Raw genomic sequence first — 20,861 nt, forward strand, 5'->3', positions numbered from 1 at the left:
CAGCGTGATTTACGCCGCGACGGGGGTGGGCACCTGGGGGAAGCTCATTCCTATTCCATGCGGTTATCCTATAAAGTACGCCCCGTCATTTCACCCTCATCTTATCCCACTTATTTTCCTCTAAACTGACAACGGACTACCGCTAATTCGGACACACTTCGCAAGATTCTCTCTCTCTTCTCGCGGTGGAGCCGCGAGCGATGATTTTGATCGAGCGTCTTCAGTTCTTTTCTAGCCCGTCAACCCTCCCTCAACCCTCAACCCTCTCCGCGTCGCTGCAGGAACATTAAATCACCGCACGCAGAGAGAACAAACCCCACGCGAGGCGCCGACGAATTTCTCGAGTTTCTCCCGTGGGAGGAGAGTCTTCGTTTGTCTTTCTCTGCGAGAGTAATGACGGCGAAACGGAAAGAGACTCTCGGTGGCGAAGGGCGGTCTCGCATCGCGGGCGAGGGTGCACCCTCCGTATTTCCTCGGGGCGGAAAAATTGGCCCGGCGACTAGACGAAGACGGTACATTTCCAAGGTTCGTTCGATTCGCGAACATGTACTATTCACAACGTATCGCCGCGTTCGTCGACGAGAAAACGTGCAAGAGCTCGGCTCCGCCGGATGAGCGAGCTGGTCACACGCCTGCCACGACTGCCACGATTCCGTAATAACGAAGTCCGTTTGACGGCTCCAGTTCTTTCTATCGAACGCGAAACCACATCGAGATCAACGCATAGAAGTGCATTGCGCAGCGTAGTCCTTTGTGAAACCACGAGTGACCCGCGGCACCGGTTCTTCCGTCGTCATGAAGAAGGATAAAAGGAAGGCTCCCGGGTGTCGACGTACGGATTCGTGTGAGATCCGTGCCTTCGTCCTTCTTTTAACCCCTTTTCCGTTTCGCCGGACTGACGTGAAACGACGCGAGGCGACGCAAGAGACGAGACGCTGTAGCTCGTTTGTCCAGTAAACTACAGAGAGAACGAGAACGGTGGAGGAAGAGAGGAAAAAGAGGAAGAAAGAGAAAGAAAGAGAGAGAGAGAAACGAGGGCAAGGGAATCCGGGGAAAAGTAGCCGGCGGAAATATTTCGACGAATCCCCGTGCGCATACGAGACGTTCTTTCTCGCGAGAATTCCGGTACCCCCGTGCGCCGGTGCACCGTGTACTTTGTGGAAACTTGAGAGGAGAAACGCGTGAGAGAGAAAACGCGCTCGCTCTCGCGCACCCTTATTCCTCGTGCAACCCCAACCCGACAGAAGCGGGCAACGATATAATACGCACGAGCAACGAGTATAGCTCTCCTGACAGTCGCTGTGGAACCGAGATGTCCTAGGCGAAGACTCGCCCGAGTCCATGACGAGTGTGTTTGCATTACGGAGTTTCGTAATTCGAGAATGATAGGCCGCGAGATGAGAGAGAAGTACGCGCGGATCAGCTTCTCACGTTGCTTTTCCTCAGAATCTTTGGCGAAAGCCTCGGAAACGGAAATATCTTTTCCATATTTCTTATTTGCATATTTATATTCTTATTTGCATATTAGCTGATACGATTTCTGATGCAGAGATATATTCAAATGTATTCTTCTTGCTACATTTCCACAATAGCAGCAGCAAAACTATAAATATTTTAGATTCTCCAAAATTACCGCCATTTCGTCTGCGAATTATTAGATCAATTCATATCGAGATGCCAATAATTTATGAACTTGCAAGCAGATAAAACCAGAAATTTATCACCAAAAGAGCTTTACTTAGAGGAATTACTGATAGAAACTATATTGTTAGTTTTAATATAGATTTTATCTTTCAGCTTTTTAATTTGGAATTATGCTACTGTATCAAAGATGAGAAATTTCAAAAGATGCATAGAAAATTGCCAGCTCCACAAGGAATTTTTCCTCTGAACGGATTAATCTAGTATTCGTGAATGAAATAATACGCGTGTGGAAAGAGAGGCTCGTTTTAATTGGAATAATCCGTTTTAAGTTTAACAGCAGGCTTAATTGTTCGGTCCATTCTGCCTAGATGGCATCTGTACATACCGCGTGGTGTTTTACGCAAACGAATGTAATTACGGCAAGCAATTAAAGCGTAATTTCGCAATTTTCCGTCGGGAAATATTAATTCTTTTTCAAATGTGTTGAACTGGGTCGCAGGATGTGTGGAAATTTTGCCAGCGCGGAAGGGAGGAGCAAAAGCCGGGCTTCAGATAAAAAGAAACTGTGTCATTTTGCAATTTTGCATCAATTTCTATCAATTCTTGATACGCTTTTGTGATCAATAGTCATTAGCCGTGCGTTGCAATAAATTAATCTCTGTAATATTGTTTGCTTTAACGGCGAAATAGTCTCGTTGATTTTTAAAATTATTTTACATACAGAATTACATACAGAATGAAATCAAATATTTTAAAATATGATGGCATGTATGACAACCACGTATAAAATATTATTTTACATTATCGCTTATTTTTCCTGGCATCGTTATTTATTTCTGTAAAATGATGTCAATTAAAATGCACCAATTGCACCACCAAAAGAAAAATGTCAATCAAAGTACTATATTCGAATGCTTGCATTTTGCAAGAGCTACATAAACAGGATGGTGATAATCGCGAATTGCCATTGTCGCAGATTGCGAAGTGATGTTTCATCTCTACGGAATTAGTCGATAACTAAACCCGGTTGGCCCGAAAAATAATTGGATTCTCCGGTAGCGGTGCGGCCTGGTCATTTTGTCCGTTCAACCGCAGTAAATCAATATCCGTCGGGTAAATTTAAAAGGCTATCGGGTTACAATTAACTCGCGGCAGCTCCTCCGAGGAGGCAGCCTTTAAATCGCCGTGTCGGGTATTGGCTATCGACATCTTGGACTGACACCGGCGCCGGAATCGCGCGCTCGCGCTGAAGGACCGTTTAAAAAGTTACGAACTCATTAGCCCGCAGTTCGGCTACCCAACGGGGTGGAGAGCCTTTCTCGCCTTTTCCCGTGTCGTATACTGTTCCCGTGCCGGAAATCGATGAAGGGTATCGGTGACAGGTATGGGCGGTCGAATCCCGTCTTAATAGAACGTCATTCCAGATAAATTGCAGGACTCCTCCTGTTCCTGCGAGGTCACATGCTTAAAGGCCCAGGAAAGTACGTGAGACGAATTTGCTTAGGGGGGATCGTTGGGGTTACGTATCGGGGGGCTGAATCGAGGGTATGAGTCGCGGAGTATCAGTCGCGTAACGACTCATCGCGACGCGATCTTTCCCGTTCCGTTCGAAGCCCTTTGCGCTCGAATGCGGAACTCTGAGATGGGATACTCCGAGAGACTGGGAGATCGTAGGTGGATCGTAGACGCTATTCCCGAACGACGTAGCTTATCTGAGTTTAGGAGGCTGAGGAAGAAGTCACGTCGCATGCTTGCTATCGCTCGGCGTTATACCGCCGAGCGGAAACCGATTCGATCGACTCCTTCGTCGAGCGATATGTTACGTTAGGCTTGACACTGGATGCGCGTGTTTGCATTCTTATGGACACGATAAATATCGCAGACAACAGGTAGGATGGTGCGCGCAATGCTTATTTCAGAGCCCCGAGTCGCCCTCGATATTAATAAACTGGGCTATCAATGGAATAAAACACGACAGCTAGACGAATGCGACGTGGAGTCTTATCTATTATTAGCTGCGGTCTCGTCGTCGTACGGACGTGCTCTAACGAGGATCAGTTGGATAGTATCTATCGATCGATCGTTTGTATCGTTTCGTTTGAACATCAAACACGTATGCACAAAGAGAATTCCACTGCGACGGCAGATTCCTGTGGGGTTCACGAGTAACGTTTTACGAGTCTGAGTCTGTGAGGATCGCAATCTGCAACCGTATACAATTATATTTATATACATTTTATCAGATAAATTGGAGTTTTTAATGTAGTTTTATTTATTACTAAAAATGTAATAATATTCGAATGGCAAAGACTGAAGAACCTCGGTAATAAAATTCAACCATAAAACTTTCTTCAATATCGATTACAGCTTCAGAACGGAAGCTCAGAGAGCATCATTGCACACCGACCATTAAGAGTTTATAAAATGTGGAATATATTGAATATCGATCATCGAAGTTCAACACGTCATTTACGATAACATCAGTGCAGCTGAAACTCCTGTCAGATACCGGAGCTTGGAAAAGAGAGGACGTTTTACATCACTTAAATATCTCACACCCCATTAACCCCTATTATAAGCGTTATCGCAACGTTAACATTTCGCGTATCGCGTCATGTGCGTATGCGATTGTTAATCAACATTTTGGAGCAATCTTGAGAGCTTTACCGATCAAATATAGCGATACGTCAATGGCGCACGAATGCGACGCGGAAGTGAAGCTGAAAAATCGACGCCTGTCGAGCGTTTATAATTCGTCGAAAGCGCTTGACGCGCGCGCGAGAATTAACGCGCTCGCATCGGCGAGCGATGTCGGCATGCGACACGACATCCGCAACGTGAAAGCTTAATCGCGTTGAGTCCTCATTTCGACGTCCGTTGCGGGACGGACACGCCGTAACGCGCGTTATCGGCGCTGACTAACCCCGCGCGAACCGTTCATCCTGCCCACCCCCTCGTGTCGCATCGTCGATTTTGGCGCCGGGAAAAAATTCGGGGTCCGGTCGTTAGCCGCGGTTGCAAATGCATTTAAGCATCCCGTCGTTGTTCAAGATCCCATTGAGCGCCGTGTCAATATAAATGTAAATGTCATTGGAAGCCGGTGCGCGGGAGCGCATACATTGGCGGTCCCGGGAGGACGATTGCTCGCGGAGAATATTGCAGATGCCCGCGCGGGGGACGGGCCCCGCAATTGAATTGCCCTTCGGATTGGAACGTATAGAAATGTGTACGTTCGGCATTTTGTTGCCGCGTACATATATCGATCGTACGCGGACATCGCGGAATCCGGCCGGAGTGACGGAGCGATGGAATTCCCTGCCACGCCAGACCAAACCAGATCACGCCACGCTATGTCGAAAAGTGCGCGTGGTCATCCCCAAAAGAATTGATCCACCGAATGTCGCGCTACAGCTTGCCGTTTCGTTTAACGTGCAACGTCAACACGTTCCGGCGATCCGTCGACGTGCGGGACAACTTTGGCCTTGCGTGTCCCACTTTTGAAAAGTCGGCTTTTACACGGCTGGATGCACGTGTAAACAAGCGTTACAACGATTATAGGCAATTTCTCGTTGCAATCGACAGACGGCGAAATAAATGGAAACTTCGCGGGATCATCGCGTGTGAGTTTCCTCCGCGTCTCTGAATCTCGCGACCGAAACATGTCGAGACGCGGAGAATATGCAATAATATGTTATTGTGTATCGCTTATTCATCTGTTTCTCGTTTCCCGTATTGCATCCGACAGGATAATAAACTGTAAATTCGTAAAACTTAATTTCGCGGCCGGCCGGTGCCGGTTACAAATCTCCGCAATCGCATGCGTGTGCACGCGCGCATGCAAGAGCGAGAGTTGCTGCCTCCGCGCTGTGCGGTTTTTTCCGCGCTATCAGTAATTAAAAGGGCGAGAATGGAGTAAAATGAAAAATACGGCGCAAGTGGCAGTCGTGAAATATGAAAGCTGCTTGAGCCGCGCGCATGCTTTTTTTGTTCCCCAACCCCGGGCGCTTATCTGCAGCTTTATGTGCGCGTTATTCGATTTTCGTGCGTTGCATTGTTCAACGTGGAGCACCGGAAACAAAGCGTTATCTTTAAGCCGAAACAATGTTCCTCTCTCAATCTGCGCATGAAATAACCGGCTGCAGCGATCCGCTGGAATCGCCATCATCGATCACGTGTGTGATGTATGCGGCGATATCGACAGCGAATCTCTTTTTAACACAGACGAATGATCCCCCCGCCATAGTACCGGGAATCCCCCTCGCAGATTTTTGCAACGCGGTATTCGTCGTTTGTCGATGCACCCACGCGCCCGTCACTGTACCAAATCGAGCGTGGCATCCGATTTAAATGTATAGATTCCAAATGTATCAAAAGCTTCAAGATTTGTCTGGCGCGACGCTTAAGACGAAATTGCCGGGATGCGCAAGTATCTCCAATCTCATCGCCAGACCATCGATTATTTGTCCAATAATGTAACTAAACGCTGCGTTGACAATAAAGTCACCCAACTCTGTCGTTCCCGAACATTACGATCGATAATTGCATAAAAGGAAAAAAACACGCACGCTGACATCGTTCATACGGTGGCAGGACTTTCAATCACGTCGGGGATAATGAATGTAGCGCTTTTCATAAATAATAATGGTTATAAATAAAGCTATTGGAAAATGTGCGATGCGTATCGCCGTCGGGATACACGAGGATGGATAAACCAGATTTTTCGCGTATTTACTAATCCGTCAAAATATGATCGAATGGACGAAGCTACACGTTAAATGCCGCTTTTAATTATTCCGAACGGCATTAATAAAATCTCGTGTTGAAAACACACAGATTGCTAATAGTCGGCGCTCCGTTAAATTGTCATAATAGTACACACCGTCGCACACCGTAAAAGCAACTATCGTGTCAGATATAGAATTGTTTAAGCCATCCGTTTCAAGTTATCTTGCTGTACTCGCTGCTTTACATGACAGAGCCTCGCGAAAGATCAATCACACGGCTTTTGGTCAGCAACTGACATTTGAATTTTATGTTTGACACTTCCAAAAAAATTGTAAAGCAAAATACGTTCCTTTTAATAGGTACATTTTCACAAAACTGACAGCGCAAGTGAGAAGATACTGCGCAGATATTTCGGAGTATTACTCACGCGAAATTACGGCACGATTGGTCTCTCCAGAATTACTTCCGGCAATAATTCGCCAGATATTGGAAACAGAAGAACACACGAAGTAGACACGAAGAAACATTAATCCACGAATTGACCGTTCGCAGACCGAATACACGGATGAAAAGGAGAAAGAGAAGGGCGCGGTTTAAGAAAGATATTAATTCATAAATCAACCGGGTATAAAAAGGGAGACCAAAATTATTCTCTTAAGAAGCGGGTAGTCAAGTTGATTTACGACTTCCCGTGAATCATCCGACACCGAGCTACTCGTTAGCGAAAAACGAAAAAGATGAGGAGCACGTGGTAGCGCGTTGTTAACGCTCCCGGAGATGATTCGAGACACTTCTAGCGTACTCGGAAGAATGCGGGACACTCGGTGTTTCCGGGACACTCTCCAAACCGAATGCGAAAGAACGCGCGCGTGTGATACCGGACGACAGATACTCGCGACGAGTTTTCGCGTGTTCGGGCGTGTATCTCGTCGCTGTTAACATTTTATCCGAGGAAGGTACACTTGCACTTGGCTGCAAGCCGATCTATGTAAAGGGGTGCACTTGTGCACGCCGGTACGTGTTCAGGATAAGACACAGAGAGAGAAAGAGACAGAGGAAAAGGAGAGGCCGCGGCACTATCCTCAAGAAATACTCTTCCTCGTCTTACGCTCTCTCGTCGGGGTTGGCATGCGCCGGAGTCTGTTCACGAGATTCTGCGGTACGCAACTTGCCGCAAGGGGTTTCCTTCCACGGTGGAGTTGGGGAAACTTATGCTGACTCCGGGCCAAGCGACACGGACCGAACCGGCGGGGGTAAGAGGTGCGGGCAAGGGTACTTTGACCCATATTTTATTTAGCGCAGGAGACACGATTTGCGAGGGAGAAGAAGGCGTGAGCACTCTCGCCCGAGATGAAATCGTAATGAGCGTTCCGTTGAATCCACGGAGCAATTAACATCTCGTTTACATCGTCGACCGGTTCTCCATTCTCGTGCAAAGAGGATAATCTCCGTTCACTTTAGAGGATCTCCGTTTTCCAAAGATAATGATACTCGCAACGTCTGTGAAACGTCAAACTGATTGAGATGGGATGATCGAAATGACGCTGAGCGAGAGTGAATTTGGAGAATCCGCTTTTCTACGATTTAATCTATTATATACATGAATATTTTTGTTATATTTGAATGATTTATATGTTCCATTCGGAGCACACGCGCGGTTATCGATTAATACCTGATACAAAACGTAACACATCATGGTGACAGTGATGCATCATTGTTAGTGTTTTTCCATGTCTCTAATCAAATGTATCTGATTGTGATCAGGCTGAATGGGATGAAGTTCTTCATTGCGTTATTTCAGCTAAAAAGAATTATTATAGCGCCCTGTTTTGTTTGGTGGGATGCGTTATATTTTCCCTTTGTTTCATGTTTTTGGAAATGGGATAGTGTATTTCTTTTTCGCCCTCACTCTTTCTCTCTTTCTCTCTCTCATTTTTTATATTCAATGCTGCAACGTTAATCTGTATTTTTCTGTCCATGTCAAATTAATCCTTTTAGACACATTTATATATCGATACATTTATATTAAAAAAAAGCAATGTTTTAATGGACTCGTTTGATAGGAAAGTATGCCTATTACGGAAAAATTCGTGGACGCATAATGCGTTCTTCTTGAATACTTTTTTAATTCTTCTTTAATACGCCAAGCCTTGTAATCCCCTGATTGTAAGATTGCACGAAGGTTGCAAGAAAAGAAACTTGCTCGTAGCCTGAAGCGAGTTATGCTTCGGTGTTCGGTGCGGAACGTCGTGGGCGCATTACTTTGATTCATTTATTATTTAATGAGAGCGCAAAAAGCTAGGGGAAAAATGAATGAGGGAAGGCGGGGAGGAAGATGATGGTAAGACAGAGAAAGTTTAGGGCAGGGCATAACCATTTTCGCTCCTTTACGATGGCTTCGCTTAATTTGCTGCGCGATTGCCACTTCCGCGCTTCCGCGGATGAGGACAACGCTCCGGGATCCAATTTTATCTAGTTTTTCAACTTGTCGGTACCTGCAGTCTGGTCCCTTTCATCCCCACAGATCTCACCCTTTTCTTTTCCATCAGTACTCGTCCTTCTGATCCCCTTACTCTCTTCATCTTCCCTTCGTCTTCCGCTCAGTCCTCGCGTCACTCCTGCTCGCGGGATTCGCACCTACCTCTGACATCCCGCGTAAAGGAGGGCACAAAGAGAAAGGAATTAACATGGTTGAGTATAAAATTAAATTTATTCTTCTGTAGGTTTCTATGATGTGTTTAATCTTTCTCCTCTCTCGAAATTTTGTATTAATATATGTTAAGAGTAGGTTTGTATTAATATATGTTAGCCTACTGTTAAAACAAGAAAAATCGTTATACTTCCAATTCAAACGTTCCTCGCGGAGGAGCATGATTTTATTCTGCAAATTGTGTCACCTTGTGATATTCGTGGATATGCAGATATCGACGTAGACTTGTAAAGATCAATTATATAAAATGGCAAAGGTATTCGCTATTTTAGAGTAACTGCAGTTTTTGTTACAAAAATACAATGTTACCTTTTGTCGAGATATTTTTACTCGATGTACATGTCTCCAGTACGAACTTAATGTTTCATCTGTTTGTTCTTTATCAGATCAACAATTACTCAATTAATTAATTGGAGCTTTATTAGAAATAGCTGTACGATTTACATGCGAGTGCACGCGAGCGTGGAGCCATTTTTCCGGTCTTTTAATTCTCCACTGAATTATCCGCTGAATTTGATCTCAGTTGTTACGGGACGCTGCCGCGTACCTGAATTAGTTAAAGAGCCTATCGGAAAAGTCGCGACAGACCGGAACGAAGCAACTTGGGTAAAACACTCCTCTGGGTGTGGATAAAGCTGTATTAGGCGCCGTCGTCGTGCAACTTGGCGGCATCGCTGCTCGGAGACACGTACCTTCGGGAATTTACATGCGGTCGGGAACTATTGAGCGAAACACAGTGAATAATCAATGCGCGCGAAATTATGTTAAGCGGACTGTGACTTTCATTATTCGCCGTAAGTCAGCTCCCCATTCGGCGTTGCGAGCGGGCGAAAATCGGCGCGGTAGCTACACTGAGGGTTGGATGCGCGTTTGAGAAATGTGGAAATATTACCTGCCATACGGACACGTAACGTCATACGCTCGGATTTCGAACAATGAAGCTAATCCGACCGAAAATGTTCTACAGTTGGACACAGCAAGATAATGCTCGCCAGTGAAATAATACCGCTGGATTACAAAGGCATGTAATCTGCCTTTACCCTTTCTATTATTCCGTGTCTCAGCTTCCATTTATATAATTGGATGACCATAACTATGGCAGAGAGAGGAAGATGGAAGAAGGAGGAAACTATTTGTCGGTCTTGAACGAAATAAAAATATTAATTATACGTATCCTCTTCTGCTAATGAACGGTGTGCGAGTCCTCTTTTGCATTTATATTCATGTACTACGTACATGTTTACGAATTATCGGTAAGTACCGATATCCGCATATGAGAATATCTACATTTCCAGTAATGAAAATTGCACGTGAAATATCGATTCGCGAGAGTTATCTATTTGAAATTTCATCTTTTTGATCTTCGCGAATGATATTCTTTGCAGGAAGTGAAAGCATCGGGGAATCAGTTCTCAATCTATTCGTATAATAATTATTAATAAATTGGATGACACAAATTCAGGATATCGATTTATAATCCAAAATATTCTCGCCAGAACTTGTTCAATGTTTTTTATATAGGTAATATTCAGATTACATGGAAAAGTAGTAGAATTATTTATAATGTATCCGACAGTAACAGGATAACTTAATGACAGATGCATGATGACATCCGGCCAGATTGCGACGAATAAACTGCACCGCGACTGGAGCAACGATAATTCGATGAGGCAACCCGATTTTTCAACGGGGGGCTCATTATTCTTTCCCGCGACTTCCTCCCTTTTTTCCCCTCCTGCACCCTTCTGGCATTCCGGTCGTTTGATAAATAGTTTCCTGGTAGTTTGACCTTTCGATGTGAATTCACGAGAAAAGACAAATCGATTCCGCTCCCGAGTGACCCGATCGCCCGTAACAAATATTACATCGTCCGATAGCCGTCTACAGCGTGTTTTCTTGCAATCCCCGTCGCTCTCTTTTTTTTTGCGGAATCCGAGTGCCGTATTAACTGTCTCCGCACGAGTCGAACTTTCTTCGTCGACTGGTCACTAGAATCTCGAAACGATCTCACGATGTCGAAGGGTTTCCCATCGGAAATCTGCGGATTTACTTCTGCAGCGACACGATAATCTGCTCGCACGCTTCGGGCTGGATGATTGCGCGACATCCGCATCGCGTTGCAAAGTGCGAAGTGCAGCTTGCGTTTTCACGGAGCTCATGGCGGGATAAACCAACCAGTGGTGGGACAATAAAACAAATACCGCGCACTTGCACCTCACATGCTTGCGCGAGCCGAGTCGGTTCTGGTTTACGTTATGCTAGCATGATGAAATACCGAAGCTCCGGAAAGCTGTCCCCTGATTGCGCGTAACCGCGCTTGAGCGCCAAGATTGGTCCATTAATCTTGCCGCGGACGTGCGCTATATCGTAAATCCATGAAAGAGAGCGAGAGAGAGATAGAGACAAAGGGAGAGAGGGGAAGGAATAAAGAAAGAGAAAGAGAGAAAGAGACCACGTCCTAAATAAGCGCGGAGCACTGCGCCGGCAATGCGGAAAATGCAGTTGCGCAATTGCGCAGCCGGTGGTTATACTGCCGGCGACGGTGCGGCGAGCGTGAAAACGCCAGCGGAAAAAAGCGACGGAGCGGAATGGCTCGTATCCCGGGCGTCGACAATGAAACCTTTCTTAGCGGTACATTGTTAGCGGCGTCTGAATGGAACGAAAACGTGGCTGCGGCCTTCGCTTCGATGGAATTCAGTTATCCAAGTTCGAGTGTGACAAAAAATCTGAAAGTGCCGGAAAACTGCAAAGATACCGCAAAAGTATCGTGCCGAGGCTGGGATGGAGAACGGGAGCAGAACGTCGCGCAATTGCGATTTCCATCGTGCATCGAGTCAGTCGGTCAGGCGAGCTTTTATGCGGAATGTGCTTTATAAATGGTGCCTCCGAGCTACACGGCATACGCTTTACGCGTAGAGAGAAAGCTAAGAGAGTGTTTTAGCAGGATACATGAAACGGCGAGTGTTTCATGAGCATTCTCTTGAATTGCATACGCGTATCTCGAAACCGCGCATTTATCGCGAAAAAAATGATGTCGTGGAAATTATCATAAATCTCTTAGCAACGCCAGCGGTTCCACGTACGCGGCAACGAAATGTTTCGACGGATTTGCCATTAATTTACCGCAATGTTTGGCGCAAGCACGCATGCATGCACACACACACGCACACGAACAAAGCTGGTAAGCTCGTAACTTCAGATTTTCACTCGTGCATATAGAAGACGGAAAACGCGCGTGCACATTGGCTTTTACAAATTTACATCTCCCTCGTGTAATCCACTAGTCTGGTGCTCACAATGCAAGTAATTTTACCCTCTGTCATCTGCGAATGTAATTATCCTCAAGTTGCTCCGTGGCTCGCATTTATGAGACGCACGAAGTTATATAACTATCGGGGAAGCGCCGTCAACTGAACATCGTTAAACTCGCGACAAACGGTTGTCATAATCTCTAAGTTTAGATAGTTTCGTCACTTCGGATTCGCTGGAAAGTATCGCGTAACGCTATCGCGCGCGCGTTATCGTCCGCGAAATACGCGACAATTCGTACGCACTGACTCGTGCTGCGAATGTGGTGGAAGCGCGGTATGTAATACAATCGTACGTTCTCCATGTTTGAATCATGATCCAATTAAGGGTTCACAATTCTCTGGGAAGTAATTAAATAATTTAAAAAATCATTTATCGGTGATCGAGTCTCGATGATCATAATTGATGTAAATAGCCGGCAACATGCGCGTCCACCTTCACGGTGATCGAAATCGCGATGAAGCTATGATAATACGGCGTAAAACGCAAGCGGATAAAATAACCCAGTGTCCATTGCCAATAAGTTCAAAGAGCTTTGCTCCGAGCCGACGCGACAGAGCGCTTGTAGTGGCCCTTGTGTAAGCGGCCCGCTTTTATTATCGATGGATTTAATGGTGTCACGCGTGAACGCGAACATCAAGAGGACCGTGCGATTTATCTTTCAACCGTATCAAAAAGCACCACCGGGCATTTTAAACTTTACCCGCTGTAATTTCACACTCGTCAGGAAGACCCGGTGATTCTACGTGCCACCTTCACAAACGGGTGATTGCGCGAGGAGCAAATGCACGAGCGAATGCACGAAATCAAAAGCCCGCATGGAGTTTTACAGCTTTCCGCCGGCCATCTGAAATTCTGCGACTATGTTTTTGCGAAACTTTTATCGCAAAAACACTCTTCATCTAGTAGAATAGCCACTGAAATAGAATGGATCAATTGAATCGCTAGACTCTCGTCATTGACCATGAACTCTACGTTCGTATCAACTTTTAATCGATTTTTAAGCGACGTAATGTAAATTGCAAGAGACAAAACTAATTACCTCTTTATTGAGAATTAAATTCTAACACGTTCTATTATTAAATAGATTTATCCCAATTAAATTGCTTTAATGCGTTAAGATTTTGTGTTAAAATCTGATGAATAGCCAAGAAGTGCTTTAGCGACAAACAATTGCATTAGACGTGAGTAACAAAGTAATTGTCGCGGTGATTGCATTATCGATAATCGTGTTATTGAAATAATCGTTTGCCTTTTCCATTCTTCTAACCGACAGTAAATAATAAAATTAAGATATTAGATCACATCTGTGATAAGATAAGATTATCACGTTATCAAGATTTAAACATAGATCCTTCATCTTGGCTAATTTGTAAAAAGTAAATGGAGCGAACATGGTACAAAATAATCATTTTAACGATAACTGAACTATTTATATTTTCATCCGTTTCCTCATTTTGGGAGAAAGATTATTTTTCATATATCTCATGTTTTTCCATCTTTCGTCATACATACGGGTAGAAAACAGTTCTTCCAAGAATAATTTGTCTTTTTCTTGATACGTAATAATGCGCTTTCACATGATTGTCGCGCTCTCGTGATTCAGCACGATAAGCAGGTGAACGTCTCGTAAGTCGTGCCTTCGAGGTGACGTGCGTCACTTGCGAACGGCAAGTAAACGATGTTCCTGGTGGCGCGTGCTCGTGTTCATGGTGTGTTGCTTGTCACCCCGACGTGCCATCTCGCATATAAATCTACGGGACCGGTTCCGAAGTGACATATCGCGGACGAAATATCGCTAATACGTGTCGTTTTGTCTCGCCGACATGGCGATCCGCACGGTGTACCGCGGTGGTGCGAGCGCTATCAATCTTTTTAACTCGGCCATCGATTCTTTTAGACTTATCTGTCAACTGTAAACTGACGACCCGTTCGATCTTGTGCGCTTTCAGATTCTAGAATTAGCACCTTGTCTAATGTGCAGATTGTCCGAATTTGCGTTCTCCACGATCTTGGAGTGACGTAACGAGGAATTTCTCCAATTTCACGATACATTGCTTATTCTTGATTTCTCGGAAATATTATTAGAAGAGAAAAATCGCGTTTTATGACCCGATAAATTTTCCGAAATAGGGATTCAGCGTGATACTATCGATGCTGGACCAGATATATCCGCGCAGTAGCCGAGTACCCGATTGTTAATCGAGTTCACGAGAATACACGGATACTCGAAATCGCGAATTCGATAATGGATTTCGATTAAACTGATTTATGAACATTTTAGAGATTCAATCGGATTTTCAATATACATTTTGATGCCGTTCAACGGTTCTTGACGCCGCAGCTTGTCATGACGATCATGGAGAGATACCTGATAGACAAACTCGTGCGCGGGAATTAACTTGCCCCGATTAGTATCCAAAATAACCGAAAACGTGAATATTTTTCCGATAGCGAGAGCGAACAGATATCGACAGCGCGAGTCTGCACCGCGCTGTCTCCTATCGCTAAATCCGAATGAGACGGATAAAAGTATTCAATAATCTTTACGTTAATTCACGTTTGACATGACAGTTCTTCGATGTCTAATGTCGCTCGCATTCCCTTCTCTGTTGCAGGACGACAAGCGTGGAATCTATTTGTGGGACAGACGTCGGGTCACCATCATGGTACGCGGGATGCATCATTATCGGACAGTCTCGGTGAGTGAACCATGCGCGCGTTGACGAGCCGGTCGGAACTCACCGCGGTATCGGGGGAGAAGTAGGCCGAGGAGGATCCCGTGGGATCATCACATATGGTCCACGGAAAAACGACGTGTCCAACGTCGAAAATCATGCCACAGAGTTTCGACAGATGCCGAGACCAGGAGTGTATTAATGCGTTGTTACGCTGTTAAAGGCAGGAATGAACGAGAAAGGTCGACGAAACAGCCAGATGTTCCAGTTTCGGGTTCTCTCGCGTACTCACGAACATTGTAACGTCGTACATTGTATCGCGTGGTCACCTCTCGTGAAACCGGCCATTCCGAGTCGTATTCGCCTGCTTGCGTTATAAAATAATTTTCACCCTCTTCTCTATCCCGTTCAACCCCGTTGCCATCGAGCTCGATTCGATTCTCGTGCCCATGACGCACACCACCTCGATCTCGACGCCTCCTCTCGATGCTACACCGATGACGATAAAGCCCGGGCGACGGGATTACCGTGCGCGGTATCGAGCGCACGCAAATTGTTTTATATGTATAATCGCCATTGAAAATAGCCATACTGTATGCTCGCGCGATGCCACGATCTGGTACCAATGGATTTTTGTGTCCGCCGCGGGTTTTTGGCCGGCACACAGATTGTCGCAGTGAAACGGCGAACGTCGACAAGCTGTCGTTTGTCCTATCGCGCGATTTTTGCAAACACGCTTTTCTGGCACTCCCGTGTGAGCACGTGGGCTTTTCCCCGGGACATATTGTTTCCCGGATAAATGCGATCTATACGTGAGGATTCCGCGTGCATTCCCCCGCATTTTGCTCATCCCCATGGTAATTTCTCGTCCGAGTTGTCGATATATATGATTCACTCACACTCGCTCATACAGTATCGTTTCTGTTATATACGCATTGCGAAGAATGCATTTTCGTGATTTCAGTGTTGATGCAGTAGATAACAAATAGATTAAGAAATATTATTATGAATCAGAAGAAAATTATTAGACGACCAAAAACTGGCAATGCATCAATTTATTAAGTCTCACAACGTTTCGGTCAAATTTCTGACCCTTATCAAGTGTACAAAGAATTGCGACAAACCATTCTCAACTGAAAAAAACACACAAAAAAATACCCCATGAATATACCGCAACCCAAAAAAATTTTTAACACAAATTGTATCACTTACGCATATATCACAATGTACGTTGCAATAAAAACCGAGAATGATCTAATAATATAATAATCGGAGCTACATAAAAGCGCACCGGATCCTCAAACGGTGGGACGAGGACTGTGGACGAAAAACAACTTATAATGACGTCAATATGTTGTTGTACACATCATGAAGACCTTCCGTGTCCCTCTGGAGGTTAATAGTATTATCGTGTCTCCAGATAAAGAACATCTCAGCAATCTCTCGTTTTTTCGTATGCTCTTCATTATTGGATTATCCCACTTAAAATCATGATTCATGTTAGATCTATGTGCACTAACTACCGACTGATTGCTGACATGTTTCTTGATGTCCGTGATTGTAATGCGACATATATTGGACAGACGAAAAGAAAGCTGATCATATGTATTAAAGAGCACAGAACGGACATCAAGAAACATGTCAGCAATCAGTCGGTAGTTAGTGCACATAGATCTATATGAATCATGATTTTAAGTGGGATAATCCAATTATTTTGCATAATGAAGAGCATACGTCAAGTATAATTACTTGACGCAAGCCAACATAGCGATGAATAAAGAATGACGAAAAAATGGTAAAGAGTAATGCTCGTGAGGCAATTATTTCAATTTTACAAACAAGTCTTTTGCTCAATAGCATTCGTTAATAGCAGCTGTATGTGTAATACAGCTTAGCAAAAATAATCTTGAATCGTCAATTTACGATTTAAAATGTCACCTATTTGCTATCTGTGTCATGATTATTATAGATACCTGCAACTACACTTCAACGTAATAAAATAATGACATTACATGATCTTGGTTTTATCCCGATTATATTTAGGTAGACATGATGTTTCCAAAATTCATGAATTAACACACACAGTCGTTTTTCATAATGGACGAGCTCGATATTGAAAAATCAACAAGAAAAAAAAGATCGCATTGAAAATTAAATCAAATGATTAGCTCAATTTTCCACGTTTCTAATAATAGTATCTGTTTGAGCACGAAATGCAAATAAAATTACTGCGATCGTATCTCTTATCACGTTATATTAAAGAAACAGAAAGTGGTATGCTCCAGTTTCGCTGATACCAATATCAATATCGGACGTCAGCGATGGCGAGAATATTTTGTACATAAAAATTGCGAGATATTTAACTTCCTTTCCCACTACTCCGGCGAGCGTGACTCTAGTGCCGGAGCTGAGACGCGTCACGCACGCTTCTTCATGTTTTATGACGATGCCCTACATCCGCTGCGTGCACGAGCATGGCATGTGGACGGCGACGAGTTTCCGGAATCCTCGAAAGCAGTGGACGACCAGTAGCGGTCAGATCCCAACGGGATCCGCAGCTCGAAATGTTCCCGCCTTTGGCTCATTGATGTGGCGCTTAATAACCATTTGCATATGTCTTATCGGTCGATATCAGACGAGTGGGCGAACGAGCTTCTGGTTCGGGAGGTAGTTCGCGAGTGCGCAGCAGTTGAATCCCGACGTCAGGTAAAAATATATCAGCCGCGTCACAAAAGCCAGATGAAATCTCGTCCACCGCTCCACCATCGTTCGCCCGCTCATCTACCTCCTTCCTCGCTCCCTGCCATCCCCCTGGCCTCCCGCCCGTCGTTTCCTGCCCATCTCGGCTCTTTGCCTCGGTTCCCATCTTTCTCATCTCGCAGCCCTCGGCCTCGTCTCTTTTTGTTTGCGAAAAATCCGCGGCGAAAACCTCGCCAAGCGGGCTGAGTTTTCGTATGCAATGGCTCTTTTTCTGCGTCTTTCACTCTCTTTCTCTCGAAGTGCCTTCACCCCCGTCCTCTTCATTCACGTTCCCCTCAGATATTTGCCTCATGCCGATCGATATCGCCAACATTCGTGATTCTCGAAGCCCACGGTGGTCCTCAGTTTCCGCGCGTACGGAGCGGAAGCCGAGTTTGGCATCGTGCGGAACGCACGCGTTCACTATAGAATACGGCAGGGCTCGTTTGACACACAATAGTGATGCACTACCGTTCAACTTGGTCGACATACTACCCCCGCTGTGCAAGTTCCTGTCGCTTCTGGGGAGGAGTCTATTGCACTGCGCGATGCGCGCGTTCGACGTTTCCTTCCTTCCTTCCTTCCTTCCTTCCTTCCGTCCGATTTCCCGCTCCACCTGTTTCCCCGACGAGGAGGATTCTCCCTCCGTCCGAAACGCGATCTTACCCTCGTCGTCGTGGTGTACGTCGGGACTAATCGGTATCGTGGGCACTCGGGAAATCTTACGATCTGGCCAATTTCCCGGCAAAAAGGAGCGACAACGCCTTATGTCTTGGACGGGGAAATGCGTTTCTTTGCGCTCTAATTTGCGACGTTCCGTAGATTTCTCGCGAGATTCTTAACATGGAGAGGTTCGTTACACGGTAATCACGGTTACGTTTAATGGTAACGATGGGGATGAATAACAGTAATATCATGTGCATAAGTATCGAGTTTGTAGGGCAGAAAATATTGGCTGAAATCTTGCGCGAAAGACTCACGAGATGCTTCGATATCAATTTTTCCAGTATTCTATTCTTTTAATATCAATTCTTACTTTTACAAAGATGCACAGGATTATGATAAATTCAGATGGTTTGAGGCGCAAAATTATTTAGGGATGAACGCGTGATGTGTACACGTTACACTTATTTAATTACCGATTCGTTACCTCAGACGTAGCCACGTTATAATTGATTATTCGAATTTAATATATAACTGTGGATTTCAGCATAACATTAATGAGAGCGGGATCTAAAATAACTTTGTGGGGCTTCCATTATCGGATTTTAACTGGGGTGCAACGAATTCGCTTTACACAGCGCGTGACCCAAAAAAGTTTTAATCATATCGCATTAATAACGTAAATTAATCGGGCAACTAGCTAGACCGTTCGTTAATTAACCGTCCCAACTGCAGGACGGATGATGAATAATTTAATGCCTATGGTTCGTTTGCACCCTAATCAACCGAGTCTCTCACGTTAAGCGAGCAATGTGGGAAGTTGGGGGTTGTTTAGATAAACCAAGGAGATGGCATTATTTAGGCTAAGTTTACTCGTCGCGAAACAATCAGATCCGTAACCAGACCTCGCATTCTGAATAAGAGCCGAATAAGATCTGGCTGTAATTCGTAGAAATGAACCGATTGTCATCGTGCTGATGTGCATGTGAATGACGACGTGAGCCGGGAAATAAACGAGGCAGAGGCATTTCACGCACACTGTAACGATTAACATTAATGATGCATCCTACATGGAAATACTCGTTACGATTAATCAATCTCCATAGGATTAATTAACACCAATACTCGATTCTCTTTGAAGTCTAGAATTGGTTATCTATTATCTTGAATATTCTTTTCCAAGCTTAACATCAAAGAGATTTATTTACTCGTCGTATTACCTTTAATCATATTGAACAGCCTATTCTTTATTTTACATAATTAAAGTGCTAGCTGAAATGTTACAATGGATAATTATGTTATAGAATTTTATAATAATACCAGGGAATAGATGAAGAGCCATGAACTGCACATGAACTGATACGTCAAGATATAAAGATAACAATTTACACGTCGCCCTCGTTGTGGTGGAGAACGGCGCGTGCGGCGCCTGAATAATTCTAAAACCGCGCGAAATCTGCGTGCGAGTGGGCGGGCGGGCGGGCGGGCGGTACCGTAAGCGTATTGCAAGTAATATTTGTCCTCGTTAAGAGACGGAATCAAAGGCGATAAGGGAATAAGGGATGGAGTTAGGCCGTCTATAAGAAGACTGTGCTTGAATCTTAAACTAACCGGCACGACCACCGGCACTGGCACATTTCGGAGACGAAGTGCTCGGGTGCGGACATGAATATGAATGAGTCCGCGGGGTGATATTCCGAAGCGTGCGAAATAAAATAATTTCCCTCGTCGTAGCTCTCTTGCGGTTCGCGTCGCCGCGGAATATGCACGAGGCACGATACGACGACGATGGTGTCATCGGTAGAGAAGATGCCAGAGGCAAGAGAGAAAGAGAGAAAAAGAGAGAGTAGAGTGTTGCGCTCGGCTAAAGCGCGATACGCGAACGCGCGATGAAGACGCGCGAGATCCACGGGGGATGAAGTCGGTTTCTTTATCGCCACAACGTGAACGACCCCTCGCCGTAGCGTCTGCATGCCACGGTATTCCGTCTATCGAAAAATCCGATGTATTCTGGGAGAGAATGAGAAAGAGAGAAAAAAGGGGTGAGAAGACACGAAACGCAGACTGAGACGACGATGAGAAAGGCTCTGTGGTGCCGAATAGTTAGCGAACGTTAAGTAACCGACGCCTTATCGACTTGTCAAGTGTGTGCGTATCGGATTTCGACGACGACGGCGACGATGGCGACGACGATGGCGACGGCAGCCCCCTCCGAACACACAATTCAACGGGATATTACATTTAAACGGTACTTATTTACCCAGCCGAACTGCGTCACACCCCCATCACGTAGAAGGCGTCGTTTCCCCGTCTTTTCTCTGAATCGCGCCTTCGCTACGCCAGGCGACACTTCCGCGACCATTATCCGCTCGGCGTCGCCCGTACCCCGCGGT

The 20,861-nt window shown here is 45.1% G+C and overlaps 1 protein-coding gene across 4 annotated transcripts in view; it reads left to right on the forward strand.

Moving 5' to 3' along the window:
* Positions 1-20,861, forward strand: part of LOC105281461 (neurotrimin) — a 181,716-nt gene that overhangs the window by 120,720 nt on the left and 40,135 nt on the right. For all 4 annotated transcript variants that reach the window (XM_011342709.3, XM_011342708.3, XM_011342711.3 and 1 more), the window contains exon 2: positions 15,007-15,090. In XM_011342709.3, coding sequence (XP_011341011.1) covers positions 15,007-15,090 — 84 coding nt within the window. The remainder of the gene's footprint in view (positions 1-15,006; positions 15,091-20,861) is intronic.

This window comes from Ooceraea biroi, chromosome 1, assembly GCF_003672135.1.
Source record: "Ooceraea biroi isolate clonal line C1 chromosome 1, Obir_v5.4, whole genome shotgun sequence".
Classification (NCBI taxonomy): Eukaryota; Metazoa; Arthropoda; class Insecta; order Hymenoptera; family Formicidae; genus Ooceraea; species Ooceraea biroi.